The sequence below is a fragment of the Vespa mandarinia genome, chromosome 17 (genome assembly GCF_050613455.1).
Source record: "Vespa mandarinia isolate Hongniang chromosome 17, ASM5061345v1, whole genome shotgun sequence".
Taxonomy (NCBI): Eukaryota; Metazoa; Arthropoda; class Insecta; order Hymenoptera; family Vespidae; genus Vespa; species Vespa mandarinia.
In genome coordinates this window covers 1,766,920-1,790,172 of record NC_140826.1, presented here as the reverse complement: position 1 = coordinate 1,790,172, position 23,253 = coordinate 1,766,920, and the positions used below count along the sequence as shown (strand labels likewise).

At 26.0% G+C, this 23,253-nt stretch overlaps 8 protein-coding genes across 18 annotated transcripts; 5 read left to right on the top strand and 3 right to left on the bottom strand.

Annotated features, from left to right (window-relative positions):
- The first annotated feature begins 815 nt into the window (after nt 1–815).
- On the top strand, nt 816–2,636 carry Bet3 (blocked early in transport 3). Its single transcript, XM_035885020.2, has 2 exons — nt 816–1,784; nt 1,995–2,636. The coding sequence occupies exons 1-2, from the start codon at nt 1,746–1,748 to the stop codon at nt 2,490–2,492; spliced, it is 537 nt and encodes a 178-aa protein (XP_035740913.1). The 5' UTR covers nt 816–1,745; the 3' UTR covers nt 2,493–2,636.
- A 196-nt stretch (nt 2,637–2,832) lies between these two features.
- LOC118449893 (E3 ubiquitin-protein ligase RNF180-like) lies at nt 2,833–4,308 on the top strand. The gene is made up of 2 exons (XM_035885021.2): nt 2,833–3,167; nt 3,288–4,308. The coding sequence occupies exons 1-2, from the start codon at nt 2,979–2,981 to the stop codon at nt 3,450–3,452; spliced, it is 354 nt and encodes a 117-aa protein (XP_035740914.2). The 5' UTR covers nt 2,833–2,978; the 3' UTR covers nt 3,453–4,308.
- Nucleotides 4,309–4,372: 64 nt separating this feature from the next.
- Nucleotides 4,373–7,304, bottom strand: red (LysM peptidoglycan-binding domain-containing protein red). Of its 4 annotated transcripts, none has more exons than XM_085662271.1 (5): nt 7,028–7,304; nt 6,599–6,910; nt 6,372–6,524; nt 6,120–6,240; nt 4,373–6,015 (listed from the first exon to the last, which is right to left on the bottom strand). In XM_085662271.1, the coding sequence occupies exons 2-5, from the start codon at nt 6,773–6,775 to the stop codon at nt 5,906–5,908; spliced, it is 561 nt and encodes a 186-aa protein (XP_085518397.1). In that variant the 5' UTR covers nt 6,776–6,910; nt 7,028–7,304; the 3' UTR covers nt 4,373–5,905. The 4 variants fall into 4 exon arrangements, with proteins under 4 accessions (XP_085518397.1, XP_085518395.1, XP_085518396.1 ...); XM_085662269.1 differs by having other exon boundaries at nt 4,382–6,015; nt 6,116–6,240; nt 6,599–6,878; nt 7,028–7,297; XM_085662270.1 differs by lacking the exon at nt 7,028–7,304 and adding an exon at nt 6,948–6,970 and having other exon boundaries at nt 4,382–6,015; nt 6,116–6,240; nt 6,599–6,878.
- Nucleotides 7,305–7,328: 24 nt separating this feature from the next.
- Nucleotides 7,329–9,988, top strand: Catsup (zinc transporter catecholamines up). 3 transcript variants are annotated; one of them, XM_035885013.2, is made up of 4 exons: nt 7,329–7,462; nt 8,295–9,374; nt 9,434–9,509; nt 9,596–9,987. In XM_035885013.2, exons 2-4 carry the CDS (start codon nt 8,319–8,321, stop codon nt 9,769–9,771), a joined length of 1,308 nt encoding a protein of 435 aa, XP_035740906.1. In that variant the 5' UTR covers nt 7,329–7,462; nt 8,295–8,318; the 3' UTR covers nt 9,772–9,987. The 3 variants fall into 3 exon arrangements, with proteins under 3 accessions (XP_035740906.1, XP_035740907.1, XP_035740905.1); XM_035885014.2 differs by lacking the exon at nt 7,329–7,462 and adding an exon at nt 7,647–7,977 and having other exon boundaries at nt 9,596–9,988; XM_035885012.2 differs by lacking the exon at nt 7,329–7,462 and adding an exon at nt 7,649–7,999 and having other exon boundaries at nt 9,596–9,986.
- Nucleotides 9,989–9,996: 8 nt separating this feature from the next.
- Nucleotides 9,997–11,739, bottom strand: LOC118449890 (uncharacterized). The gene is made up of 6 exons (XM_035885017.2): nt 11,425–11,739; nt 11,149–11,320; nt 10,904–11,052; nt 10,670–10,841; nt 10,430–10,594; nt 9,997–10,341 (listed from the first exon to the last, which is right to left on the bottom strand). Exons 1-6 carry the CDS (start codon nt 11,464–11,466, stop codon nt 10,229–10,231), a joined length of 813 nt encoding a protein of 270 aa, XP_035740910.1. The 5' UTR covers nt 11,467–11,739; the 3' UTR covers nt 9,997–10,228.
- LOC118449894 (uncharacterized) lies at nt 11,562–12,331 on the top strand. Its single transcript, XM_035885022.2, has 2 exons — nt 11,562–11,825; nt 11,928–12,331. The coding sequence occupies exons 1-2, from the start codon at nt 11,705–11,707 to the stop codon at nt 12,143–12,145; spliced, it is 339 nt and encodes a 112-aa protein (XP_035740915.1). The 5' UTR covers nt 11,562–11,704; the 3' UTR covers nt 12,146–12,331.
- Nucleotides 12,332–12,592: 261 nt separating this feature from the next.
- On the bottom strand, nt 12,593–19,944 carry LOC118449887 (uncharacterized). 3 transcript variants are annotated; one of them, XM_035885009.2, is made up of 7 exons: nt 19,776–19,938; nt 18,355–19,084; nt 17,880–18,260; nt 17,618–17,782; nt 15,761–15,956; nt 13,416–13,498; nt 12,593–13,119 (listed from the first exon to the last, which is right to left on the bottom strand). In XM_035885009.2, exons 2-6 carry the CDS (start codon nt 18,955–18,957, stop codon nt 13,455–13,457), a joined length of 1,389 nt encoding a protein of 462 aa, XP_035740902.1. In that variant the 5' UTR covers nt 18,958–19,084; nt 19,776–19,938; the 3' UTR covers nt 12,593–13,119; nt 13,416–13,454. The 3 variants fall into 3 exon arrangements, with proteins under 3 accessions (XP_035740902.1, XP_035740901.1, XP_035740904.1); XM_035885008.2 differs by lacking the exon at nt 13,416–13,498 and having other exon boundaries at nt 12,597–13,119; XM_035885011.2 differs by lacking the exons at nt 12,593–13,119; nt 13,416–13,498; nt 15,761–15,956 and adding an exon at nt 16,855–17,445 and having other exon boundaries at nt 19,776–19,944.
- Ttc19 (tetratricopeptide repeat domain 19) lies at nt 19,873–23,035 on the top strand. 4 transcript variants are annotated; one of them, XM_085662268.1, is made up of 4 exons: nt 19,873–19,897; nt 21,902–22,164; nt 22,243–22,550; nt 22,630–23,001. In XM_085662268.1, the coding sequence occupies exons 2-4, from the start codon at nt 21,929–21,931 to the stop codon at nt 22,821–22,823; spliced, it is 738 nt and encodes a 245-aa protein (XP_085518394.1). In that variant the 5' UTR covers nt 19,873–19,897; nt 21,902–21,928; the 3' UTR covers nt 22,824–23,001. The 4 variants fall into 4 exon arrangements, with proteins under 4 accessions (XP_085518394.1, XP_085518393.1, XP_035740909.1 ...); XM_085662267.1 differs by lacking the exon at nt 19,873–19,897 and adding an exon at nt 21,096–21,145 and having other exon boundaries at nt 22,630–23,000; XM_035885016.2 differs by lacking the exon at nt 19,873–19,897 and adding an exon at nt 21,247–21,830 and having other exon boundaries at nt 22,630–23,035.
- The last annotated feature ends 218 nt before the right edge of the window (nt 23,036–23,253 follow it).

The window sequence follows — 23,253 nt, the reverse complement described above, 5'->3', positions numbered from 1 at the left end:
TCTCGTTTCTATCTCATATTTTTCATTTTTAATTATGTGTTTATGTTTTTAATTATGTTTTTAATTATGTTCATTTTCTGTTTATATTATATATATATATATATATATATATATATATATATATATTATGTTTTATTTTATGTATTTTTTATTCTTTCTCTTATTTTCTGCTTACGTTCTTCTTTTACAGGATAGGTCATCGAGGGATAGGTTCATCTGTGGACGGATGCATCGTCGCCTGGCTGGATTCATTCTCGATTTTTACGCGTGAATACGGGAAGGATAGGAAAGAACACTGGCGCGCGTGTCGGCGGGCACAGGCGTTGGTGTTCTCGGGCGCGATTAAACTTCGTTTGATTGTTCGAATCGAAAACGCGAATTGTAGAGTAGAGTCATCGTTTTTCTAACACTCGCGTGGGTGTTCGGGCGCGATTAAAGGTCCTACCGTGGACTTCGTTTGATTTCTTCAAAATTTCGATGGGGGTACTTCGCGAATTTCGGCTTAACAGTAGAATCTACGTAATTATAACACACACGTGAGTGTCGCGACGCGATTAGTATTTCTAAGGAGTGCGCTTTGATTGTTCGAAATTCGGAAAGCACGAATTCAGATGTGCTTGATAATCCGTTATGTCTGAAGCAGACGGTGCAATTGGTGGAGCTATCTGTAAGAGGTGTGTTGTAGCTAAGCTACGCATACCCTGTTAGTTAAGAAGCCAGGCATTGAAGCGGAAAGGTATCGCGGATCGGTATCGTGGAACGCGGATTTTAGAGTAGAGTCACCGTTAGCCCGTGGGTCTCCACATGCAGCAACTTCCACGTAGTGAGACCTGGGTCGGTAGTACTTGCGATGTATTGAAATCTGATGGTAAATCGCGCAATGTAAGTACTATCGGGCGAATGGCTGCATATTTCAATGTATTTCAAAATCCCTTCAATTGAATTCTGATTAAATACTAAAGTACTAACACTTTACATCATCAATAATACTTCAACGAGTAAATAGAAAAGATATAGTTCAATTCAAAAGTAATTTCTTTAAATTCCCAAATTTATATACTAATTATCGGATATATCAATTATTCTTTATGCTTTTGTAATAAAATGCATACCATTATGATATCGCTGCAAGAAACACGCTATCATCAAAGAAAGATTATACATATGAAAGACTGAAAAATGTGATTTCAGTCTACTAAACTACTTATTCTATCTTATACGAAAACAATAGAAATTCACGCTCGAGAGGTATATACTAACATAAACTTATACACCGATACGATAAAAGCATGACGAGGAACAATATTCCTTGTTTGCGTTTGTAATTTATATTTTGTCTATACCTGCCGCTGAAATTACACACGATTCGAGCGAAAGATGGTGAACTTACAACCTTGATAATAGGAACAGTATGAAGTTCATCGAATTAAAAAAAGAGAGCGAATAATATAAGTGCTGGCATCTAGCGACCATCGCTGTAATTAAACTGACATAGGAGAACTCGACCGCATGAGAAAAAACTATGTTATATATGGCCGCCAATGTATCATACCTGACAGTTTCCACGATTTTTGTTTATTAATTCTGTTTATTGATATATGTCATGTTTCAAAAATTATAATATATTATAATCCTACTGTAAATAAAGTTTTGATATATAAATCTCAGATTATTCATTTAAAGTTAAATTGTTTAAAAATTGAAGTGCGTTTAACAGTTGTAAAGTGTATTTATACAACAACGTAATGTCACGTACAGGAACAAAACTTGAAGCTAAGAAAGTTGTAAGTATATGTTATTGAACGTTAACCTTTTATTTATTAAATAATATATATTTAGAATTCTTCAAATTGATACTATCTTTCAAGATTACGTTAGATAAATTTATAGAGACGTAAGAAGTTAATGAGAATTCTTTCCTTTTCATATGATATTTTTATCTTCCTTTATAACTTTAACATTATGAGAAACTTTCTTATTTTTATATTTCACAGAACTCTGAATTATTCACATTAACTTATGGAGCTCTCGTTGCCCAATTACTAAAAGATTATGAGAATGTAGAAGAAGTTAATAAACAATTAGATAGAATGGGATATAATATGGGAATTCGCTTGATAGAAGATTTTCTAGCACGTACTGGATCTGGGCGATGCTACGATTTCAGAGATACAGCTGAAAAAATTCAGACCGGATTTAAAATGTATCTTGGAATAACCCCAACGATTACAAATTGGAGTGCTGCTGGAGATGAATTTTCTTTATATTTTGAAACAAATCCATTAACTGAGTTCGTAGAATTACCAGATCATTGTTTAAATCTAAAATATTGTAATATATTGACAGGTATATTAAGAGGTGCGTGTGAAATGGTACAAATGGAGGTTGCATGTTGGTTTGTTCAAGATCAATTGAAAAATGATAATATAACCGAATTACGTGTTAAATTCATTAAAAGGTTAGAGGATGCAATACCTGCTGGTGAAGACTAAATCCGTATTAGCATTATTATAATATTATTATGAATAAACTTTATATCAAAATATTCTGTTATTGAATATCATTATGATTATATATTGATACATTAATCCAAATATACATATTTATATGTATGTATATAAACAAATTTAAATCCATTAATATATGAATTATAAGTAAAATTAAAATATTAATATTTATAGTGCAAAGACCTTAATGCTCATTTGTGTTTATAATAAACTTTATGTCAGTCTTGTCAGCTATCTAATAAAAAATATAATTTAAACAAATCATATATATATATATATATATATGTGTATATATACATATGTATATATATATATATATAGGAAGTCATGTTTATCAGATTGACCACATAACCTTAAAAATGAAAATTTCATACGAGCTACAATAGATCAATTTATAGATTTTTCAATCCATTATATTAGTGATAGATTTATAAATGTACGAAATATCTTTTGAATTAACAATTCTTTAAAATGATCGAAGTGAAGTGTAGACATTGCCGTAAAAATCTTTTTCAAAATGAAAGTTTTACATTGCTTACATCTCATAATGAAGATAAAAGTAATATTCAACATGCAGGATGTGGTGACAATTTTATTGAACATTTTTTATATATGTCCACGGAAAATTTGCCAATATGGATACAAGAAATAATTGATCAAGTAAAATCAATTTTTCTTATATATTTTTATATAAATTATTATAAAAAACAATGATTAACAGTAGTGTATGTATATATATATGTCATTTATAAGATTAATAAAGTGTATATATCTTTGTAGACATCCTGGACGAAAGGAAGATTAAATTGTCCATTTTGCAATAATCGATTAGGATCGTTTAATTTGATAATTGATACAAAATGTAATTGTGGTACATGCATAGTACCTCCTATTAGATTAATTCAAAGCAAATTAGATATATTAAATTTGGAAATATCTAAGTAAGTAAAGAGTTTTTAAAATGAAAGAATGATTACAAAGAAAGGTGACGTTTAAATTAATAGTTGCAACATATGAGAATGAAATATCTTTATTGTATTATTGAAACAATAATGTTTTTTTCTGTAATCTTTGGAAAAATATATGTTTACATCATAGCGAGCAGAATGCATGTAAAAATAGAAAATAAGTTTATTATCATCATTGTATTTTTTAAATTATTAAATTATTATCTAGAATTCCTTATAATATTTATAAATCGGCATCTTATTATCATCATGCATTTTAAATAATTATATTTTCAACATATCATTTTATCTTTCTTATTTTTATATATTCTGAATAATTTAAGTATTTGCATTAATTACAGATGTTATTACATAATAGGACATTTTCTTAATTATTCTAATCTTTGTTATTGTAGTTATTATTTAATCGTTACATCAAGTGAAGTGATGCATTGCAATTCCCAAACTAACTAAGATAGGAAGATTGTAATAATATCAGTATTCTATTATCATAGTGTTCCAAAGTTGTATATAACAGAGAAATTATATACTTGCATTTGCAAGTGTATATGTTTTATAGATACATGTATATATATATATATATATACACACAACACTTATCAGCTACACCGTACATAATGAATAAATATATATAACATCTTTGTAGTCCTTAAAATTATAAATTGCTGTTAATGTTATAACTAAAATATTTCTATATGAAAGTGTTACAAATATTACTTTTATATTTTTATCATATAAATCAACAAAAATGTAAATATGATTCTAACTAATTTTATGAAAGAGATTACATATTCAAAGGACATTAAAGAATTGTAGGTCTTTTCTTTTTCTTTTCTTTTTCTTTTCTTTTCCAAGAATTATTTTTTAAAATCTGTTCCAAATAAAAAAATGTAATTTTTCATCAGAATATATCAATTTAACAAAAAATCATAACAAAAGATATAAGTATATTCTGTTGTCTCTTAAAGCATGTTAATAACAATCATAATGAAATTTAATAATTTTGTATTATTGTTCTGCTTTTTGATTAACTGAATTATAATTTTTGGATAAATAACAATTTTGCGATTTATAATTTGTCACATAACAATTTCACTACAGTAAAGTACTGACATTTTATAATGGTCATAAGTGAACAATTGAAAACTGCCTAATATAGATGAAAATATTCTTGAAAAATGTAGAAGTTAATAAACAATTAGGCAAAAATAACAATTTTTATAGTTTTATATAGAATATAAAAAAAAATATTTGTTATTGAAAATAAATGAAAATAAAAATAATTTTTTGTACATAAATTATAAATCAATAAATGCGATAATTGTGACATAATAAGTAACTTACAAAAATTATTACAATTTGTGCTTCTTAGAGTAACAAAAGATCTAAATCAATAATTTTTCACATAAATTTTCTATAGATTTATAAAATTTAACATAACTTTACATAGAATAATAGAATTGTAACAAATTTAATAGAAGTACATTAAATACTACCAATATATTTGTGTTTGATTCTTGGCAGTATTCTTTTTAGGTATATTTTAACATTATCAAGTAAAATTCAATTTTATATATAATGCAACATCAAATTACTTAATTTTCAATATTTAAACAATATCATATATAAATAACTGTATAGAGATCAATGCTAATAATGTAGGAAAATTCTAATAATATAAGGAGGAAGACTAATATTATAGCACAAAAAATGATTTCACAGTAGATATCATTTTACTATATCTTGAAAAATCATTGTAACTACCAATAGCTCCTATTGAAACTATATAGTATATTGTCTTTATTTCGCTGTAAATGTGTTATAGTGTGCCTTTTAATGAAAAATCCAATATTTTATGCAATGTCAATTGCTGCTCGTCTGTTGGTACACATTACAATGTATGTAACAAGATGTAGTATTTATTTACATACTTTAAGAGAATAACAGAATTATTGTATAATGTGTACAAATATATATCAAAGGCACATATGGTCCATACTAAGAATTCAAAGTATTTGGTCGAACAAAACTGATTGACTTATAGTCTTCAAAATTACTTGTAACCAAATATAAAAAAAATAATCTAATGATGTCCTTCATATGTAATTAATATCAATAATTTCTATCAGATGAGATGGATTAAGTGTCAAAAAACACGAAAGACACAATGAAGATATTAATTTTAGAATAACTTATGTCAAATAAAGAAATGTTTTGTACACATTGATACCTAGAGTGCTCTTTTCAGCAAGGTCTTTAATAACATCTGCTGAATTGTAAAATATTATACATGAATAAGATTTAGATGCTACAATTGGAACATTTCATCCTGTTGCTGTTGAAGTCTTTGTAATGACGTTTTTACTTTTCTTCCCTGGGTCATAACTACAGCAGTTGGAAAATTTTGCATATCACTAGAGGATGAGAGCCTTAATTCTGATGAATGGGCTGATATATGTGTATTTGAAGGAAGTGAATCTTTAAACTTATTAGATGTTCTTCGTTGTTGCACATAAGTATCATTACCTTCATTACAGAATCTAAAACATAACAACCATTTAAATACACATTTAAGATACAGATATATAAAGTATTTCAATGATAAAAAGCAACTCTTATATTACTATCATATCAACTTACTCACTACTTCCTTGAGCACGTTTAATATCTTTTTTAACATTAGCTATACAAGTATCCATTTTTGCTAAAAAGTCATCAGCTGAACTTTCATCATCTAATGGCGATATTACGGATGGACTAGATACCTATAAATTAATATGGTTTTAGTTAAATTATATATACAAGCTAGAAATAATATAACAAAGAGTTTTTAAATATTATATATAAATATACATAGGTACATTTATATTAAATCATAATTATAAAATTTACTTACATTTTGAGTAGAATTACACTCTGAATCATTGTACACAGCACATTCAACAGACGAAGCTAATGGGCTGTCTGTGCTAACAGGTATAAGGAGATATTCTCGTAAAAATAAACTATCTGATGCCCACAGTCGATTAACTCTTCTTATTTGTTCTGTCTATAAATATTAAAGAATTGAATGAACTCATATTCACAACAATATTAATCAACATAAAACTTGGAAATACATACTGTAACGCCATACTTCAACGCAATTCCTTGAAGTGTATCCGTAGACACAACAATATGTTTTATTAAGCTCTCTGCTCTCATCATATGTTTAGCTGTACTTCCATACTTTCTTAATGTTTTCCCTGTATCAGCAATGCACCTCCGTTCCTCCATTTCTTTAGAGCCATTCCATTCCATTGTAAACTCTTTGAGTGAATGTATTAAACAATGAAGCAGACATAGTACTTCTTAGTATAATTGTAGGCGAAAAAATTTAGATCAGGTATCATAATGGCATAACCTATCTGGGTCATTGGTAAGTATATAGTGCATCTGTTTTAAACATTACATGAAATAAATAATCACTTACAATAATTGAACATAAGATGATATTTAATTTCTGAATACTACTTAAGATAATCATAAATTATCTTAAATTTTTATACGTACTTGTATAACAAGCAAAAGGATGTAAAAGGAAATTTTATTATTGCATTCTTGATCGCACGTGATTTGTCATGAGAATATGTACTTAGTATACTTTACTCGAACAAATATTACGACACATTCACTTTACACTGCACGTCTATTTAGTTTCACTTTCTTTCTTTGCTAAATTTTAGTCAATGGAATCAAGTAACATGCGCAAGGGTCACTAATCGTGACCTTTTTATTTTTGATTAGCTTCTACGAATTAAATTACTTATACGTAGATCCAATACACTAACAAATAGTTATCTATTATTTTCAGATGATTTACAGTTTTGAAGTTTTACGAAAGTTACAACGATTTCTACTTTATCTGTAGAGTTATACGTGTTTGTCTCTAAGAAGTAACTTATTTAGCCAATCGCAGGCGAAGATCATTTTCAATTATAATAAAAGGTATATATATATTCTTTTCAATATTTATATATCTCTTGAAATTTATTCTTCTTTCTTTAAGTGTTCAGATGTTTTTCGAATATTCTTTTTTTTTATGTATCTTTAGAATATTAAAGGCTACTTTGATTAAGTTTGATTAACATTTTTAATCAACAATTAACTTAACCAGCAGTGTGGCTAACAGTAAAACTTTTAGCTATATGTCGTTTTTAACCTATATTTTCGTGATATCGATAATCATTTAAAAGTTTTCTACATAATATAGACATGCATACATGTATTCTCTTAGCTTATTTTGATTAATATTCTATTCGTTCCATACTGTGAATACAATTTTTAAATAGTTATTGATATCATGAAAATATAGGTTAAGAAAGATATATAGTTAAAAATTTTACTGTTTGCTACACTGCTGATCGAGTTATCATACACAGACAATATGTATCGATTAAATCGCAAATCAAGTTCGAAATTGAACGAATGTGTGAATGAAGCTTAATATTTCAACTTGAAATGTACTTTGATTTCTACAAGATTGTAAGATAAATAGTATTCATTAATTGTAACATAAGAAAAATATAATGATATGGAAAAAAAGGGAGCAAGATATTATAGAATAAGTCATGATAAGAATATATTTGCTGGGCTTTTTTTTGCTTCTTCTACTTTGTTTTTAACAATATCTTGTTACTTGGTTGTTATTGGGTTTCCTTATGTCAGTTTCTATTCGATGATGCCACGTTAAAGAAAGGACATGAACGTTTTGAGTATCTACGTCTACGAATGTTAAAATTAAATTTCATTGTAAAATCAAGTAAATTGCATTTTGTAGAAATCGAGCTGAGTTGGCATAACAATGATGGCGACGATTGATAGGCGGCAACAACAATCGGAAAGAAAAAAGTGGATTTATAGAATATTAACTGCGGTGTTTCTATTGCTTGTGTTTTTAAATTTACCGGCTATATGCCAAACACATGGATACGATGAATCACCCAGTTTTAAATATTCGAAAGAAGCCAATGAAGAATATTTGCAAAATCAGCACTCTGTGAAACATGATCACCATAAACATCAATCCAAGCAGGAACATATGCATACATATGGACAACAACAGGATGATCAATATCATCATCAAGAATCATCTTTTCCTACTAATAAACATAATGAGAAGCACAATGATCAATATCATCAAGAATCATCTTTTCCTACTAATGAACATAATAAGATAACGTTAAAAGCTATGGGTTCTACATTGCTCATTTCTATAGCTCCTTTTTTTATATTACTTTTTGTACCATTAGATAATACTAAGGAACGCGAACCATTATTAAAAATACTTTTGAGCTTTGCATCAGGCGGTCTGCTCGGAGATGCTTTCCTTCATCTTATTCCTCATGCATTAGTTCCTCATTCACATGAATCTTCGCATTCTCATTCTCATGATCATTCTCATGATCACAAACATGAGGAATCTGATCACAAACATGATATGTCTGTCGGTTTATGCGTTTTATTAGGAATTATTGTATTTTTAATTGTTGAAAAAGCTGTACGTATGATAAAAGGTAATCATGGACATTCTCATACTCTTAATGTCACTGAAAAAGAATCTGATATGAAAAAAGCTGTTTCTACGACAAAGAAGACTAAAGACAAGTCACTTGTTAATAATAAATCTACATCCGTTGAAAAGGATTCAGAACCCATGAATGATATAAAAATTGCAGGCTACCTCAATTTAGTTGCAGATTTTTTACATAATTTTACTGACGGCCTAGCTATAGGAGCCAGCTATTTAGCAGGAAACACTATTGGCTATGTAACAACATTTACTATTTTATTACATGAAGTACCTCATGAAATAGGTGACTTTGCCATTTTGGTACAAAGTGGTTGTAGTAAGAAAAAGGTATGCATATGTGAAAACTATTCCTTATGTATTGATATTTATGAGAATTTTTATTGCAGGCTATGTTACTGCAGTTAACTACTGCGATAGGTGCTTTGTTAGGGACTTATGTGTCCTTATTAGTAGAAGGAATGGGTAAATTATAAAATCTTCCTCTCAAAGAAAATAATCCATCTTCATGTGATACTTCACTCGTGATATTAATAATATTAAAATTTTAGGAGATCTTGCAACAATGTGGATTCTTCCATTCACAGCTGGAGGATTTATCTATATTGCTACTGTCTCTGTGATACCAGAATTATTAATTGATACTAAATTTTGGCAATCCGTTAAAGAAATTATTGCACTTCTATTTGGAGTATATATGATGGTACTTATAACAGAATATGAATAGAGATATATTTTACATAATGTGGCCTTTTTAATAATACATTTCTTTATTATTATTGTTATTATATATTTTGTAATAATCCATAAATTAACAAAAACGTGACATAAAATTGTGTTATCATGAAATTTATGATTTATTAGCAATACTGCCGATTCTATAAATCTAATTTTATAAAAAAAATTATATATCAAATTGTACATTATACATTCTATTATCCTGACTAACCAATGAGTTTTAGTGAAATTATGATATTTATAAATTATCATATAAATCAAGAAATTTTTATATAGTACCTTAACAATATCTAATAGGTTCAATACTTTAATATAATTGTACTTAATATATATAAGGTTTAATTTTGTGTTAAGCTTATTTTTAGATAAAGTTCAATCTATTTATTACCTTTAGAGATGAAAAAATGATGGAATCCAGTTGTATTCTAAATTTAATATTGTCCTTTTTATAAATTATTACTTTTCTTTAATTCCTTTTCTTTCATCAGTCTTCTATATTCCATTTGTTTCTCCATTTGTTTTCTCTTCCTCTCTTGACGAGTTATTTCTTCTATGGATACTATAATAATTACATCAAATACAAAAAAAAAAGTTTATTATATGTTACACAAGAAAAGTAATATCGTTTATTTCATCTTTATTCTTACATTTTTTATTGTTCATATCCTCTTGATCTGTAAAAATATTTGGTTTTGAAGTTAACTGATTTTTCATACAATTTACATTATTACTTGAAGGTATGTTATTGACATTTGTCTTGGAAACTTCTGGTTCTTGGCACAATACATTACTTGTATTTTCAAGTACTGCCTCTAAATAAATTTAATCAATATAATATATTTTCCTAAAATAGAAGTTTTTCAAAAGGTGAATAAATGATTGATTACCTTCTTTTTCTTTTTCTTTTGTTTCATTTATATCATGGTTTACTGGAGGAGACAACTTGTTTTTAGGAAGAGTAAGAGAATTAGAAAGTTCCTTCATAAGTTCTTCAGCTTCTGTTTTTATTTTACCACCAAAACTACATAAGACTTTAACTAATGCATCATTGTAAGAAGCCTAAAAATATAATACAAGCAGTATAAAGTGTATTATATTTACATATGTACATTTCTACTTACAAGTCTAGCACAATGTATAGCTTCACCTTTCACTGATCCTTTCTTAACACTATATCCCATATCTTCACGAAAAATTCCTGAATGTAATTGTACTTTTACTAATGTACAGCATCCAACAACATAAATATCCCAGGCAGAGTCAACAAAATCTGTAAATAATATAGAATAAATATTTTAATCTTGTTCTTCTATTTAATAAATTTCATTGAAAACAAAAATTATAAATATATTATTCCAATAAATACCTAATGTTTGATTAGTAATAGAATAACTCCACTTTTCTTCTCCAAATATTTGATTTGCCAATGACAATAATGCATTGTTTACACGTATTATTTTTTGTTGTTGTACAACTAATGGTAAACTTTCTTTCGTTTGATATTGCTCTATAGTTTTATGATTTTGTTTTGTATTTGGCTGAAAATAGATAAAAATTTTGAATATATTAACTTCTTCAAAATTAATTTAACACTCTCACTGACATATCAATATTTAATAATAAATATACAATAATTACTTACAATTTTAATACATGATGGATAATCATTTATATTTGTTGACATTTTTTTGTTATGGAATGATATTTCAGATATTTCAAAATACAATGTTTTTTTGCTTAGATGGTAAGGAAGAAAAAGTTGTATTTAGCGCGCCTCGCGGCAGTGAAGAGACTTGACGTTTGTATGATTTATGTCATGAAAGGTTAGGTTAGAACTCCTTAAATTTTTACACTGTTTACGTTTTTATCTATATTTTCTTACAAATTCAATTTATTAACGTGATATTTAATATAAAATTAATATGTTTGGAAATAAGAAACATAATTTACCATCTAGACCTAATTTTCCGAATCCTGAGCATATGTTAGAAGATCTTTCTAACGCATCGGCGGATGACGTTGCATTTAAAGTAGTGAATAAAGGTATTATTAAATAAAAATTAACAAAATTATTAAAATATAAATAATTTTTGAAAGTGTTTTTTTATTAAGTTTAAATAAATATTAAGATAAAAAAAATTTCAGATGAAATCCAAACAGAAAATTTATATATTTTGTCTAATGACGATAATTCCGAGGACATTTACAAAAAAGTAAAAATTTATTTGAACGTTAAAGAACAATTGAAACAATTGGGAACAATTTTAAAAAGAGAACAAGAACAATTACAAACGGATAACGAAGAAATAAGAGCACTTGCAGATAGCATCAGAAAACAAGCACAAGCTGCTCTTATAACGTGATATGTGTCCTCTATTAATAAAATAATTTATAGACTGCAAATATATTTTATTATCTATATCAAATGTAAACTAATTATTTAATTAAAAATTATTTTTATTAGAGCATCAAATTATATAAGCCATAATTTATTGTATACAGAGAAGTAAAATCTTCTACAATATAATATAGTTATAGACATTATAACTATGAATTGTAAAGAAACTTTAATTTATGAATAAAATGCATAAAATATTATAATTCTACATGTGAATGTAAATACATTTCGCTACTAAATATTGTGCGATTATTGTAAATAAGGCACTATTTGTTCTTTTAATATGTATAAAAGACAATGATACGTAGTAATTAATTAAAATTTTTAATATTATTTGTATTCGTTTCGAATAGTCATAAATTATAAAATTTAATTTATATTATTTTTTATCAAAGTAAACAATTTTTATAAAGCTATCGATTGTATTAGATAACATTTTATTTTGGAATTTTTGTTTTTCTGTTATTTTATGTATAATAAATATTTATATACCGGTTTGTATATCTTTAGAATTTTTGTAAAATTATTTTCATTGTGTTTTATAGATTTGTATCTCTTGCAATTATTGGTTATTAAATGCGACACTTCAATATGTATCCTTGTGATATTATAAACTGCTAATAGTTCTATCATTTTCCTATATTGAAATATGAAAATTTATTTTAAAGTGCTTTTGATCAATGTCCTCCTTATTGTCTTTCTACTAAAAATCATTGAATATGTTCATTTTATAAATATTTTCAAATTGTGTTCTTATTAAATATCATGATAATTCTGTTGGGTGCTTATACCTTACTTAGGTATATCAATTGGAATGTATATATAAAAATGGAATAATTAGCATAAAAAGTGATAAAAAAAATCAGTGAGTTGGTAATACATCAAATCGAACCATAGGATCATTGAGATAAGCACACCATGTGAAACCAGGTGGATATCCTGAAAAAGTCATGCATACTTTGTATTAGTTTGATACACTATATATAATATCATGTAAGTTATATTAAATGTTCAAATGGATTAAATATTAATAAACTATTATTTGTTACTAATATTAATAGAGTTATCAAAACTATTAAGATTTGTTTTATTTATTTTAAAGCTAAAAAAAAAGTTAAAAACATTCATAAAGTTACTGCATAAACTATTACTTAAGATTATTTAATATAATTGATAATTTTGTATGTAATATATATACAGGTAATTAGCACAAAAAATACATATATAATACTTACGTAATACCATACATTTAATAGTTTTTATAAAGTTTTGATTCAATGACGAGATATAGCAGGAAGTTCCACCACCTTTTGTCCAGCTGCATGCGGTAATTAATTATATGTTAATTACATAATAAGATTGTTTCTTTTCTTTTTAGAAAAATTAATTCAGTAAGCAAAAATAAATATAAATAAACATGTTTAGAGAGCAATAAAATAGCATAGATAAATATTAGTCATTTAAAAGATGTAGGCTGTGTTAAAAATGAAATTTAGCACTTATTTAAACATTCAATATAATAATATATTTTTTTTCTATATAGGAATACAATAGCATAGAAGAAGAAATACACACGCGTATATTTTTCAAGTATAAAACACGCGCACGCAAAATGTTATAAATATATAACGTTTCGAATTAGGAAATGATTTTTTACTCTTACGTTACAAAATATTTATTTTTTGTGCTTTTTCATATATGGCGTAGTTGAAAATACATACCCACATATATATATGTGTGTTTTCAATTTTAAGTACTTGAACCTCAGAGAAATATATATATGTATATTTCTTCATGATTTAAACAAACGATTTGTTCTCAAAGAAAGACATTCATGTTACGTTGTGCCATTATAATTAATAATAAAAATCAATTATCCAACTGTGAGCATCGTATGTATATAAAGATACGATGAATTATGCAATAGAACAAACTATATATATGCTATTTTTTATTTTTAGAGATGTAGAAAAACATAGAAATAAAAGAAATATATAAAAATATGCATCTTTCTTCTATCCATGCCTGATGGTAACATATGTGTAGCTTGACTCGGTTGCAATGCTCATCGTACGTACACACGAAAGTCGCACGCACGCACGCACAGACACAAATAACAATTTTTATAACAATGTGTAAAAATGAGTTATATATATCCTATTGTATAAAAATTAAACAATTCTGTTTAAAATTCAATTTTATGAAATTCAATATAGATATTATCTATAATTGTTTTATAGATTTTCTCATATGTATAATTATGATCTTATATTAATCAATAATTTTCACTTTTAGGACGGAAACAATAAACATTAATTTTAATCTTTGTTTATATACTGAAATATACTTAAGTAAACTTTATAATTTTAATCTACTATTCTCATAGTTCATCTCGATATAGATAAAACTTAATGTTCTTAAGCTATTCGGGAATGATTTGGCTATAATTTTCCCTTAAAAAGAACATGAGTTTACTTAATCATTATAGATATTTTATATTACAATATTCTCTTTTATTTTTCGTTAAATAATTCAATTTAACGTAAATAATGTGCTTGTATATTTATGAAATTCTAAATCAATTTAACTTTTTGATTTCAATATTGTAACAAAGAGTAATTAAAAGTATATATTAAAGAAAATTAAAATAAAACAATTTTTTTTAAATTAAAAATAGCGAATGAATACTATTATATATATATATATATAATATATATATATATATATATTTAAAAATAATAAGGTAAAATCAAATTAAAATTCTGCATGAAAATCAGTCTTAGACAAAATGTAAAATATCTCTTTATATAAAATTCTTGTAACTTCTTAAATATTTACCATCATTGAATGATCAATATGTTAATATCGTAATAAACATTAAAATATATGAGTTAACATATACTTATACAATATATTAATATGGCAAATACTATAATGGCTTATAATTTTTGCTAATATATTTATGAAACAACAAATTATATGTAATGAATACATACATACTTGTAGTAAGAGACAAGAGCAAGTACATTATCAATAAGTAAATAAAACATTTTTGTTCAATAAATAACAGGAAACTAATTTAATAACTATAAAAATTAAGACAATTTTCTTTTCATGTAAATAACAAAATTTAAAAAAAATATCAAATCTAAATAATATTTTAGTATATTGATTTTTTATGTGAGTAAATGATATAAAAATATTTTAATTTTTAATATATTTTGCTTTATGTGTTACTAAACACATTACAGCCATTAAGAATTCAAGCATATAATCCTTAATGATTATTGATAATAAATGGCAATTATATATCGTACTATATTATTCTATGATGATAAATTTATCATGTGATATGAGATATCTTATTATTATTAATAAGAAAAATATATAGAGAAAGTAATATAGATTGGATTATAACTGATAGAGAAGTAACACTTTGAAAGATCAATTTAATGCACTTGATAAAATATAGCTTTAAGTATTTTTCTTCAGGTGCATTATGACATTTTTAATATCTATTGCGGTGATTACCTAAAATTAAGATCTGGTATAAAAAAAAACCTTGATAACGTTAACTTGCCTCTAGGTTTGTATTTTAGATGATCCTCAATGAATTGACAAGGACAACGGGCGGAGACGCAGTGACGTGGTGGTACAGAAAGGCCTGTGATGCTTCTATTACGATCCTGTGAGTCTATAACCAAATCAAGTCTGCGACGCACAAAGTGACGTGCCCATCGAGAAGCATACCTCAGCAACAGCAACTCCGCCCGTTCCTGCCAACACATACTATCATCATTCAGTATTCAGATCGGCATTTGATTTATTGACATAATAATCTTCAGTTTATATCCTAAAAAGTACTTTTTTTTCAAACATGGTAGAGTTATACTTCTTTGTATAAAGTGTAAAACAATATAGGGGAAAACAAAAAATGCCATTTAATATAAATTAATTTTCATATTGCAACATGAAAATATAAAATGAAAAATAAGTATTCATTCGCTATTTTATAACTCAAATATTTTAAATCATTTATCTTTTTCCTGAAAAAAAAAAAAAAAAAAAAAAAAAAAAAAAAAAAAAAAAAGAAAAAAAAATGAAAAAATTCTTATTTGATTAATTAATTAATAATTTTTATAGAGTAAAATGTATATCAACAACTTAATTTGTTAATTTGTTAAAAGAGTTAGTATACTTATATACTATATAAGTACTATGTAAAATTATACGGAATTATATATTCGTACCATTTTATTTATTAAGTTCTTATTTTCTTCCAAATTTATAATCTTGGAAGTTATATCATACTAATTATATTAACTTTTACTTGATTTTAACGTTTTCTTAATTAAAAATGTATTACCATTACCAAAATATATATTATATTAGTTATTATTAATTAGTTATGGATTGTTTTAAGGTAACACGAATTGCATTGTTCATTGTTTGTATACAAATAGCATATTATACCTCAAATGTAATCGTATAAGTATAATTACTTTTTATGACAATATTTCTTCATTCTCCATATAGAAATAGTAAAACTGTTATGTTTGTAAAAAATATCAAATCCTAACTGCTATAGTTGTCTACAAGACATAAATCTAGATACTTAAAAATGATTTAAATACCAAAAAAATTATTTAAAAATAAACTACCTGCATAATATCTGTTTTATAATGTGTTATGATACTATTTTACTGCACATGTACAGAGGTTGTAAGAGTTATTATTTTTATATCATCGTCAATACAAATGAAGAGTTAAATAAAAACAAAACGTAGATTTTATAAAAAATCTATGATAAAGTAATGTATAATTCAGAATAATGAATGAAATTCTTACTTGTAATATAAATTAAAAAATGTCTGTAATGCAGGTAAACATATATGTATATATGTGTGCACGTATATATATATATATATATATATACACGTGCGCAGGCTCTACTGTGCATTTAACTTTATAACTTTATAAATTCTTATAATAACTATTGTGCATAAGTACATGTGCATAAGTTTATTATCCTCATATGCCCCTATCCCTTAAAAAACTACTCCATCTAGGACAAAAATCTCTGCCCTGTATACGTGGCTTGTTACGCAACCATTCTTCAACATATTGACATGGACACAAAGCAGATGCAATATGACGTGGGGAAGAAGGATTTCCATCTTCATCGACCGTCCAATCCAGACGTCGACGTAAATAATCCTTTGCCCAACGTTGCACGTAACGGCATAATACTTGTTCACTTTTACCCTAGTATTTTATTTTAATTTATAGTACTACACATATAATATTGAAAACTATTAAATCAATATTTGTGTGTGAAAAAATTAACTCATCAAATTTATATTTTAACTCTATCATAGTTTAATAATTATTTTTGAAATTCAAGAGTATTTATAAAATAAAAAAATGTATAATTTACCTGTTTCCGGGAAATTCGAGTTGTTGTACTGCCTTGTATTACAATATCACTATCATCAATATCCATTCGTTGCTGTAACTCTCTTTTACGCTGTGTATCATTTTCATTACTTCTAATTGTTCTTCCTTCACATTCTTCACGTTCTATCACCTCTTGGAGTTTTTTCTAATAAAATTATTTTTGTATTACTGCTAGCAAATATATATATATATAAACATGTCTATAACAGTTATTACTTATAATAATAATGAAAGACACTTACTATGCAGTCTGTAGTATCAAAATATATGAAACAGAGATTAACTTTATGGCAGGATATTTTTCCTCTGTCATCCAATCCAAGTAATATCTTATGTCGTAATAAATGCTTATTAACTTGTGCCATACATTTTTCCAGATTATGATTCAATTTTATTTTAATAAACATGCAAAAAAATATTGCAGCTGCATTCAGGACTAGCCACATGACGCCAAGCCCAAACAATGTAAGGCCAGTTACTCCAGAAAAGAGCAAACCAAGCAATACGACAAATGCAGTAAATATCCAAAGGACAAGTATTCTTTTATAGCATACATTATACATATTGAAACGTACATCGTTTACAAGCAATTCCATTATATGCACATAGTCCTCGACAGTAAGCTGCAGTATATATGTGTACATATATATCAATTTGTTTTTCAATATTTTTTATCGTATAATAGTAGTTTAAAAAAGAAGTTGCTATAATATTTACCGTTAATCCTTGTGCCATTAATTCCTCTGGAACTAATTCTGGTCTAAATTTAGCTGGAGTTATCCAAGGCCATCTGGTATTAACTGGTAAAAGTGTAACAATAGTATCACCATTTGCAAATCCTTGTCTAATGTTTCCAATGGGTGTACTTATAACATTACTAGGATTATTCCTGCCATTAGATACATCTCGCAAATCCACTGTTTTTAAAGAAGCACTTTTTGGATCTGTAGTTTTAATATCGGACGGAACATTAAGATCTGTACTCTCAGAGACAATGGATCGACTTAATCCTGATCTATCTAAATTAATTTGGACGGATTCTGTTGCTATCACAGCACCACTATATTCATTATTTGTTTTATTTATCACTTCTAAATTTTCAACCGTTTTTCCAATCTTATCAACATTTATTGTAACAGATTCTGGCTTTATCACTGCTGGAGTATTTTTTTGCACTTTATTTACATATTTTGATTCATCTTTAGACACTGTTTCGCATGGTTCTACCTCTTCTTCAAATTGGACCCAGTTTTTTGTTTTGGAAGTGATATCAGAAGGACTGGCTTCTGATACATGATCAGTTGTATCTTGGGAACTCATGTTTATAATAAAAGTAATTGGATTTAATTAAAATAATACTTGTGTCATCCAACTTTTTATTTATCTTATTTTTAGAATTATTAGTATATTTCCCAGGTTTTTTACAATATAGGACTCTTCTTCTAATCTGTAAGTAGACAATTAAAGAATGAGATAATACCATAGAAGTTTTGATAAATATTGGACAATAAAAACATAGTTTTCATCTTTCAACGTCAACTTGATAAATCTTAATGCAAATAAGCTAATGATTAATAGGTAAATAAAAAATCGTTAAATAACGTACGTTTTATCAAAAAATTATTTTATACGCAATAATGCGTGACTGGATAATAAACGCTAAAGAATAAAACGAGCCTTAATATATTGTTAAAATATATTCGTCATTATACAAATAAAAAAAAAAATGGAGGGAAAAAATGTTTAAATATTAAAAAAAAAGCAAACAAACGAACATACATGAAGAAAAAAAGCACTAATTTTAAGCTAGTACAAATTGACATATGTTCATAATACGAACATTTAAAAAAAATTAACGACCACAATGATTATTTCTTAATTATAAAACTAATGATATATTAGGCATATATATATATACATATTATTGACATTCAAATGATAAAAATAAAATATGAGCCGAAATGAAAGAAAACTGGTACACTTTTCGAGACATTTGTGTGTTTGCCTATATGGAAATTCCTTCTACACTTTTTTTTTCTTTCTTTCTATTTATACAAATCCTTGGTAATACTAATTCTACGATTTTTCTTCGAATAATATTACAATTGTGAATTACAGGATTATTTTTTGAAACGTACCTGCTGCGATACAACCTGTCTCATGACCGCGAGGTGAAAAAGTACGTAATGTACGACATCAAGGTATATGACATGGAGGATGAGGTGAGGCTAGGGAGGGGAATAAATAAAGGACACAATACGTAAGCATACGGCCCGACGCTCCCCACTCCATCCCTTCACAGTCATGTTTCCAATGATATGCATATCTTTCTTTTTCACTCTTTCTCTTTCTCTCTCTCTCTCTTTTTTCCTTCTCTGTTTCTCTCTCTCTCTCTCTCTCTCTCTCTCTCACCCGTTTTCCTCTATACAATTATTCTCCCATCAAACTAGACAACGACAATCAATTGTAATGCATACTAAATTACTTCTTTCCGACAGTATTCTTATAATATCTATCCTTTTCCTTTTTTATTATTCTTTTTGTTTAACTTCATGTTCTGATTCTTACATTATTTTTTTTATTTATATACAAATATAACGACAACGAAAGATTTTAAATTATTTCAACGATATTTACATTCTTCAAATTAATCTTCATTCAAAAAAAAAGATTTTGAACAGATTAATCCAATACAGTAATAATGATATTGCAATCGATCTAAGATAAGATTCTTTTCTATTGGTTAATTCATTATTATACAATTTTAAGTCTATTAATAAGAATATGATAACGATATGCATATATATATATATTAATAACGATTTATTATTATTATTATTATTATTATTATTATTATTATTATTATTATTACTTTGATAAAAAAGAAATCTACTTCAATAGATTGTAGATAAAAGATTCTTTTTTTTTGATAAGAACGATGTAAATATTATACGTTCTACTAAATTAAATCGCATAATCTTATTTATCTTGTTCGATTGTGTGATTCATAAAAAAATTTTTGTAGATCGAAATTTAGATCAAATTTGCATATTTTTTTTTATATAACCTAAAAATTATCTATTCTTATGAATATGAATCGAAATGTAGTATTTGACAATGGTTGATTACTTTTAATCGATTAACATTTATTTTAGAGTAAAATGATAAAAGAGTAAGAAATCTTTTACGCATAATAGACATACAAAATTAATTAAAATAATAAACTAATAAAATATATTAATTTCTAAATATATATATATATATATGTTTGTATACGTGCACTTGTTTATGTTTATATAATCTATTAGCAAAATTTATTTATTGATTTATTAAATTATAAATGAAGCAAGAAAATTCTATTTGTCCAATCTGAAATAAAGTATGTCCAAATAAACCAATACCGTGAGAGTAAATACATTCATACGCGCATGCGCAATACCTGTTGATCCGAATGTATACTATATTATAATAACTGATAAGTACAATAATTATACGTCTTCGATTTCAAGTCAGTCAAATGATTCCTTAATAATTTGCAATATTCTAAATGTTTTATCTTAATTTATTAAATTTCATACAATATAATTACTGTTTACATGTGTAATAAAATATTTTGTAGTAAATTAAAGACACAATTATAGAAGAATAATATAAATAATATTATTGCATAATTCATTAATTATAAAAAGTCATTAAATTTGCTAGTGAGATTGTTTTATTATTACTAATGATTTACGAATGTCGATATCATACTAATATTTATACAAATGGTTATTTAAAAATAATAAAGAAAGCTAGGTGTTATTGATTATGATAAACAAAGATTACTTTTGATATGTAAACAGATCTTATATAATTGCAATAATGAAAGAGTTTGTGTAAATGTTACAATGGCAATATATTATAGACAAATGATTCTTAATGCGTCGCGACTGGTGGGAAAACATATAAAATTAAATAATAATTTAAGAACTAATATACCAATATTTACTTATAGTTTTCCTATTAAAAATTTCAAATATTTATATGAATCAAGGAATAGAAGTTATAATAACAATAATAAGAATGTTAACATAACTCATTATTATTTTCTTTTAAATAGTCTATTTTTTGGTTTTTTTAAACTTAATGAAGAAGATGAAGAAATTTCAGAACTTATTATAACAATTAAACGCTCAATATTATCAATGCAGGTTAAATATAATAAAATAATGTATTGATACATCATATTATACTTTTAATAATATTTTTATTTTTCGTATAGAGAAACGAATTTAAAAAGGCAGAACAAATGTTACATATTGCTTTGAGACAAGCTCAGGCTTTACAAAATCAGAATGCTATTACTTACATTTATGATTTGATGGCTAATGTTGCATTTGAGACTAAACAATTGAAAAAAGCAGAAACTCTATTTTTGTTGGTTTTGGAAAGATTATTATCCAATGGCGTGACACAAGATGATTTGAAAGTCATACATATTAGTTTAAAGTTAGCAAATATATATGAACAAATAGGAGATATAGAGTAAGCATGTTCTTTTGATTTGACTGACATTTGAAAAATATTCAATTTTGTTACGAAATGAATAAAAAATTTTTACAGAAAAGCTGAGACTGGTTATAAATTCTGTTTGAAAAATCTACAAATTCATGTAGATAATAATCCTGAGGATGAAAATATATTAATATTATTAGCTATGACTTATGATTGGTATGCACAATTGCTTTTTTCTCAAGGAAAATATACAAATGCTCGTGAATACTTTGAACAATCTTATAACTTGTGTATTAAAGTAAATGGTACAGAGCACGAGCAAACAGTGAATCTACTTAATTATTTAGGGACTGTAAGTTGCAAAATGGAAGAATATGATAAAGCAATTGAATATCTAACTACTGCCATACAAATAGGTAAATTATTGAACATATGAGCATGTATAGCTTTACTTATTTTAATTAAAGGAATATAATATTAATTTAATTCTTCTAGGGAAATCATTGCCAGATATGGTTCATTTAGGTTCAGTTCATATTAATTTAGGAGATGTCTATTTAAAAAAAGGTTTATATTCTGAAGCAAAGAAAGCTTGCAATGAAGGTCGAAAAATAGCTAAAAATAGAGAGGATGAGAAATCTCTAGTAGAAGCTAATAAATGTCTTGACGATATAAAGAAATTAATGTGATTATAATTAATATTATTTTAAAAGAAATCAATGTTATATTATAAAAGTTATATAAAATTTGTACAAGGACAACGATGTAAATAATGAAAAATAGAAACAATTATTATGTTTATCCAAGAGAACTTTAATTCTATTAGTGTTAGATTAAATGTTCTATTCTATTTTTGTAACTATAATATTTATTAGACTTACTTTTAATCATTATATAATATAATCTAAAATGTGTGTGAAAGAAAGTAACGTTTGAATATCTTAATTATTCCACAATCAGAAAAATACAACCAAAGTTAAAGTAAAATATTTTTCTACTTTACAATTTTAATTTCTATAATTTGCATATATTTAAATACAATATATCGCAAAGAAATTCTGTTAATTTCTCGTATAATATTTAAAAATATCTATATCTAATTAAATATTTGAGGTACAA

What these genes read in the sequence shown, in the direction of transcription:
- LOC118449890 (XM_035885017.2), bottom strand. Translation starts at nt 11,466, where the DNA reads ATGTCAACAAATATAAATGATTATCCATCATGTATTAAAATT. An exon ending in TATTACTAATCAAACATTAG is followed by an intron (nt 11,053 to 11,148) that starts GTATTTATTGGA and finishes TATTATTTACAG; the next exon opens with ATTTTGTTGACTCTGCCTGG. An exon ending in GGATATGAACAATAAAAAAT is followed by an intron (nt 10,342 to 10,429) that starts GTAAGAATAAAG and finishes TAATTATTATAG; the next exon opens with TATCCATAGAAGAAATAACT.
- LOC118449894 (XM_035885022.2), top strand. Translation starts at nt 11,705, where the DNA reads ATGTTTGGAAATAAGAAACATAATTTACCATCTAGACCTAATTTTCCG. An exon ending in ATTTAAAGTAGTGAATAAAG is followed by an intron (nt 11,826 to 11,927) that starts GTATTATTAAAT and finishes AAAAAATTTCAG; the next exon opens with ATGAAATCCAAACAGAAAAT.
- LOC118449887 (XM_035885008.2), bottom strand. Translation starts at nt 18,957, where the DNA reads ATGAGTTCCCAAGATACAACTGATCATGTATCAGAAGCCAGTCCTTCT. An exon ending in TTGATACTACAGACTGCATA is followed by an intron (nt 17,783 to 17,879) that starts GTAAGTGTCTTT and finishes TAATTTTATTAG; the next exon opens with AAAAAACTCCAAGAGGTGAT. An exon ending in TCTAAAATACAAACCTAGAG is followed by an intron (nt 13,120 to 15,760) that starts GCAAGTTAACGT and finishes TGACTTTTTCAG; the next exon opens with GATATCCACCTGGTTTCACA.
- red (XM_085662269.1), bottom strand. Translation starts at nt 6,775, where the DNA reads ATGGAATGGAATGGCTCTAAAGAAATGGAGGAACGGAGGTGCATTGCT. An exon ending in CGTTGAAGTATGGCGTTACA is followed by an intron (nt 6,525 to 6,598) that starts GTATGTATTTCC and finishes TAATATTTATAG; the next exon opens with ACAGAACAAATAAGAAGAGT. An exon ending in AGTGTAATTCTACTCAAAAT is followed by an intron (nt 6,241 to 6,371) that starts GTAAGTAAATTT and finishes ATTAATTTATAG; the next exon opens with GTATCTAGTCCATCCGTAAT.
- Catsup (XM_035885014.2), top strand. Translation starts at nt 8,319, where the DNA reads ATGATGGCGACGATTGATAGGCGGCAACAACAATCGGAAAGAAAAAAG. An exon ending in GTGGTTGTAGTAAGAAAAAG is followed by an intron (nt 9,375 to 9,433) that starts GTATGCATATGT and finishes TTTTTATTGCAG; the next exon opens with GCTATGTTACTGCAGTTAAC. An exon ending in CTTATTAGTAGAAGGAATGG is followed by an intron (nt 9,510 to 9,595) that starts GTAAATTATAAA and finishes TTAAAATTTTAG; the next exon opens with GAGATCTTGCAACAATGTGG.
- Ttc19 (XM_035885016.2), top strand. Translation starts at nt 21,528, where the DNA reads ATGGCAATATATTATAGACAAATGATTCTTAATGCGTCGCGACTGGTG. An exon ending in GCTCAATATTATCAATGCAG is followed by an intron (nt 21,831 to 21,901) that starts GTTAAATATAAT and finishes TTTTTCGTATAG; the next exon opens with AGAAACGAATTTAAAAAGGC. An exon ending in AACTACTGCCATACAAATAG is followed by an intron (nt 22,551 to 22,629) that starts GTAAATTATTGA and finishes TAATTCTTCTAG; the next exon opens with GGAAATCATTGCCAGATATG.
- LOC118449893 (XM_035885021.2), top strand. Translation starts at nt 2,979, where the DNA reads ATGATCGAAGTGAAGTGTAGACATTGCCGTAAAAATCTTTTTCAAAAT. An exon ending in TACAAGAAATAATTGATCAA is followed by an intron (nt 3,168 to 3,287) that starts GTAAAATCAATT and finishes ATATCTTTGTAG; the next exon opens with ACATCCTGGACGAAAGGAAG.
- Bet3 (XM_035885020.2), top strand. Translation starts at nt 1,746, where the DNA reads ATGTCACGTACAGGAACAAAACTTGAAGCTAAGAAAGTT. An exon ending in AACTTGAAGCTAAGAAAGTT is followed by an intron (nt 1,785 to 1,994) that starts GTAAGTATATGT and finishes TATATTTCACAG; the next exon opens with AACTCTGAATTATTCACATT.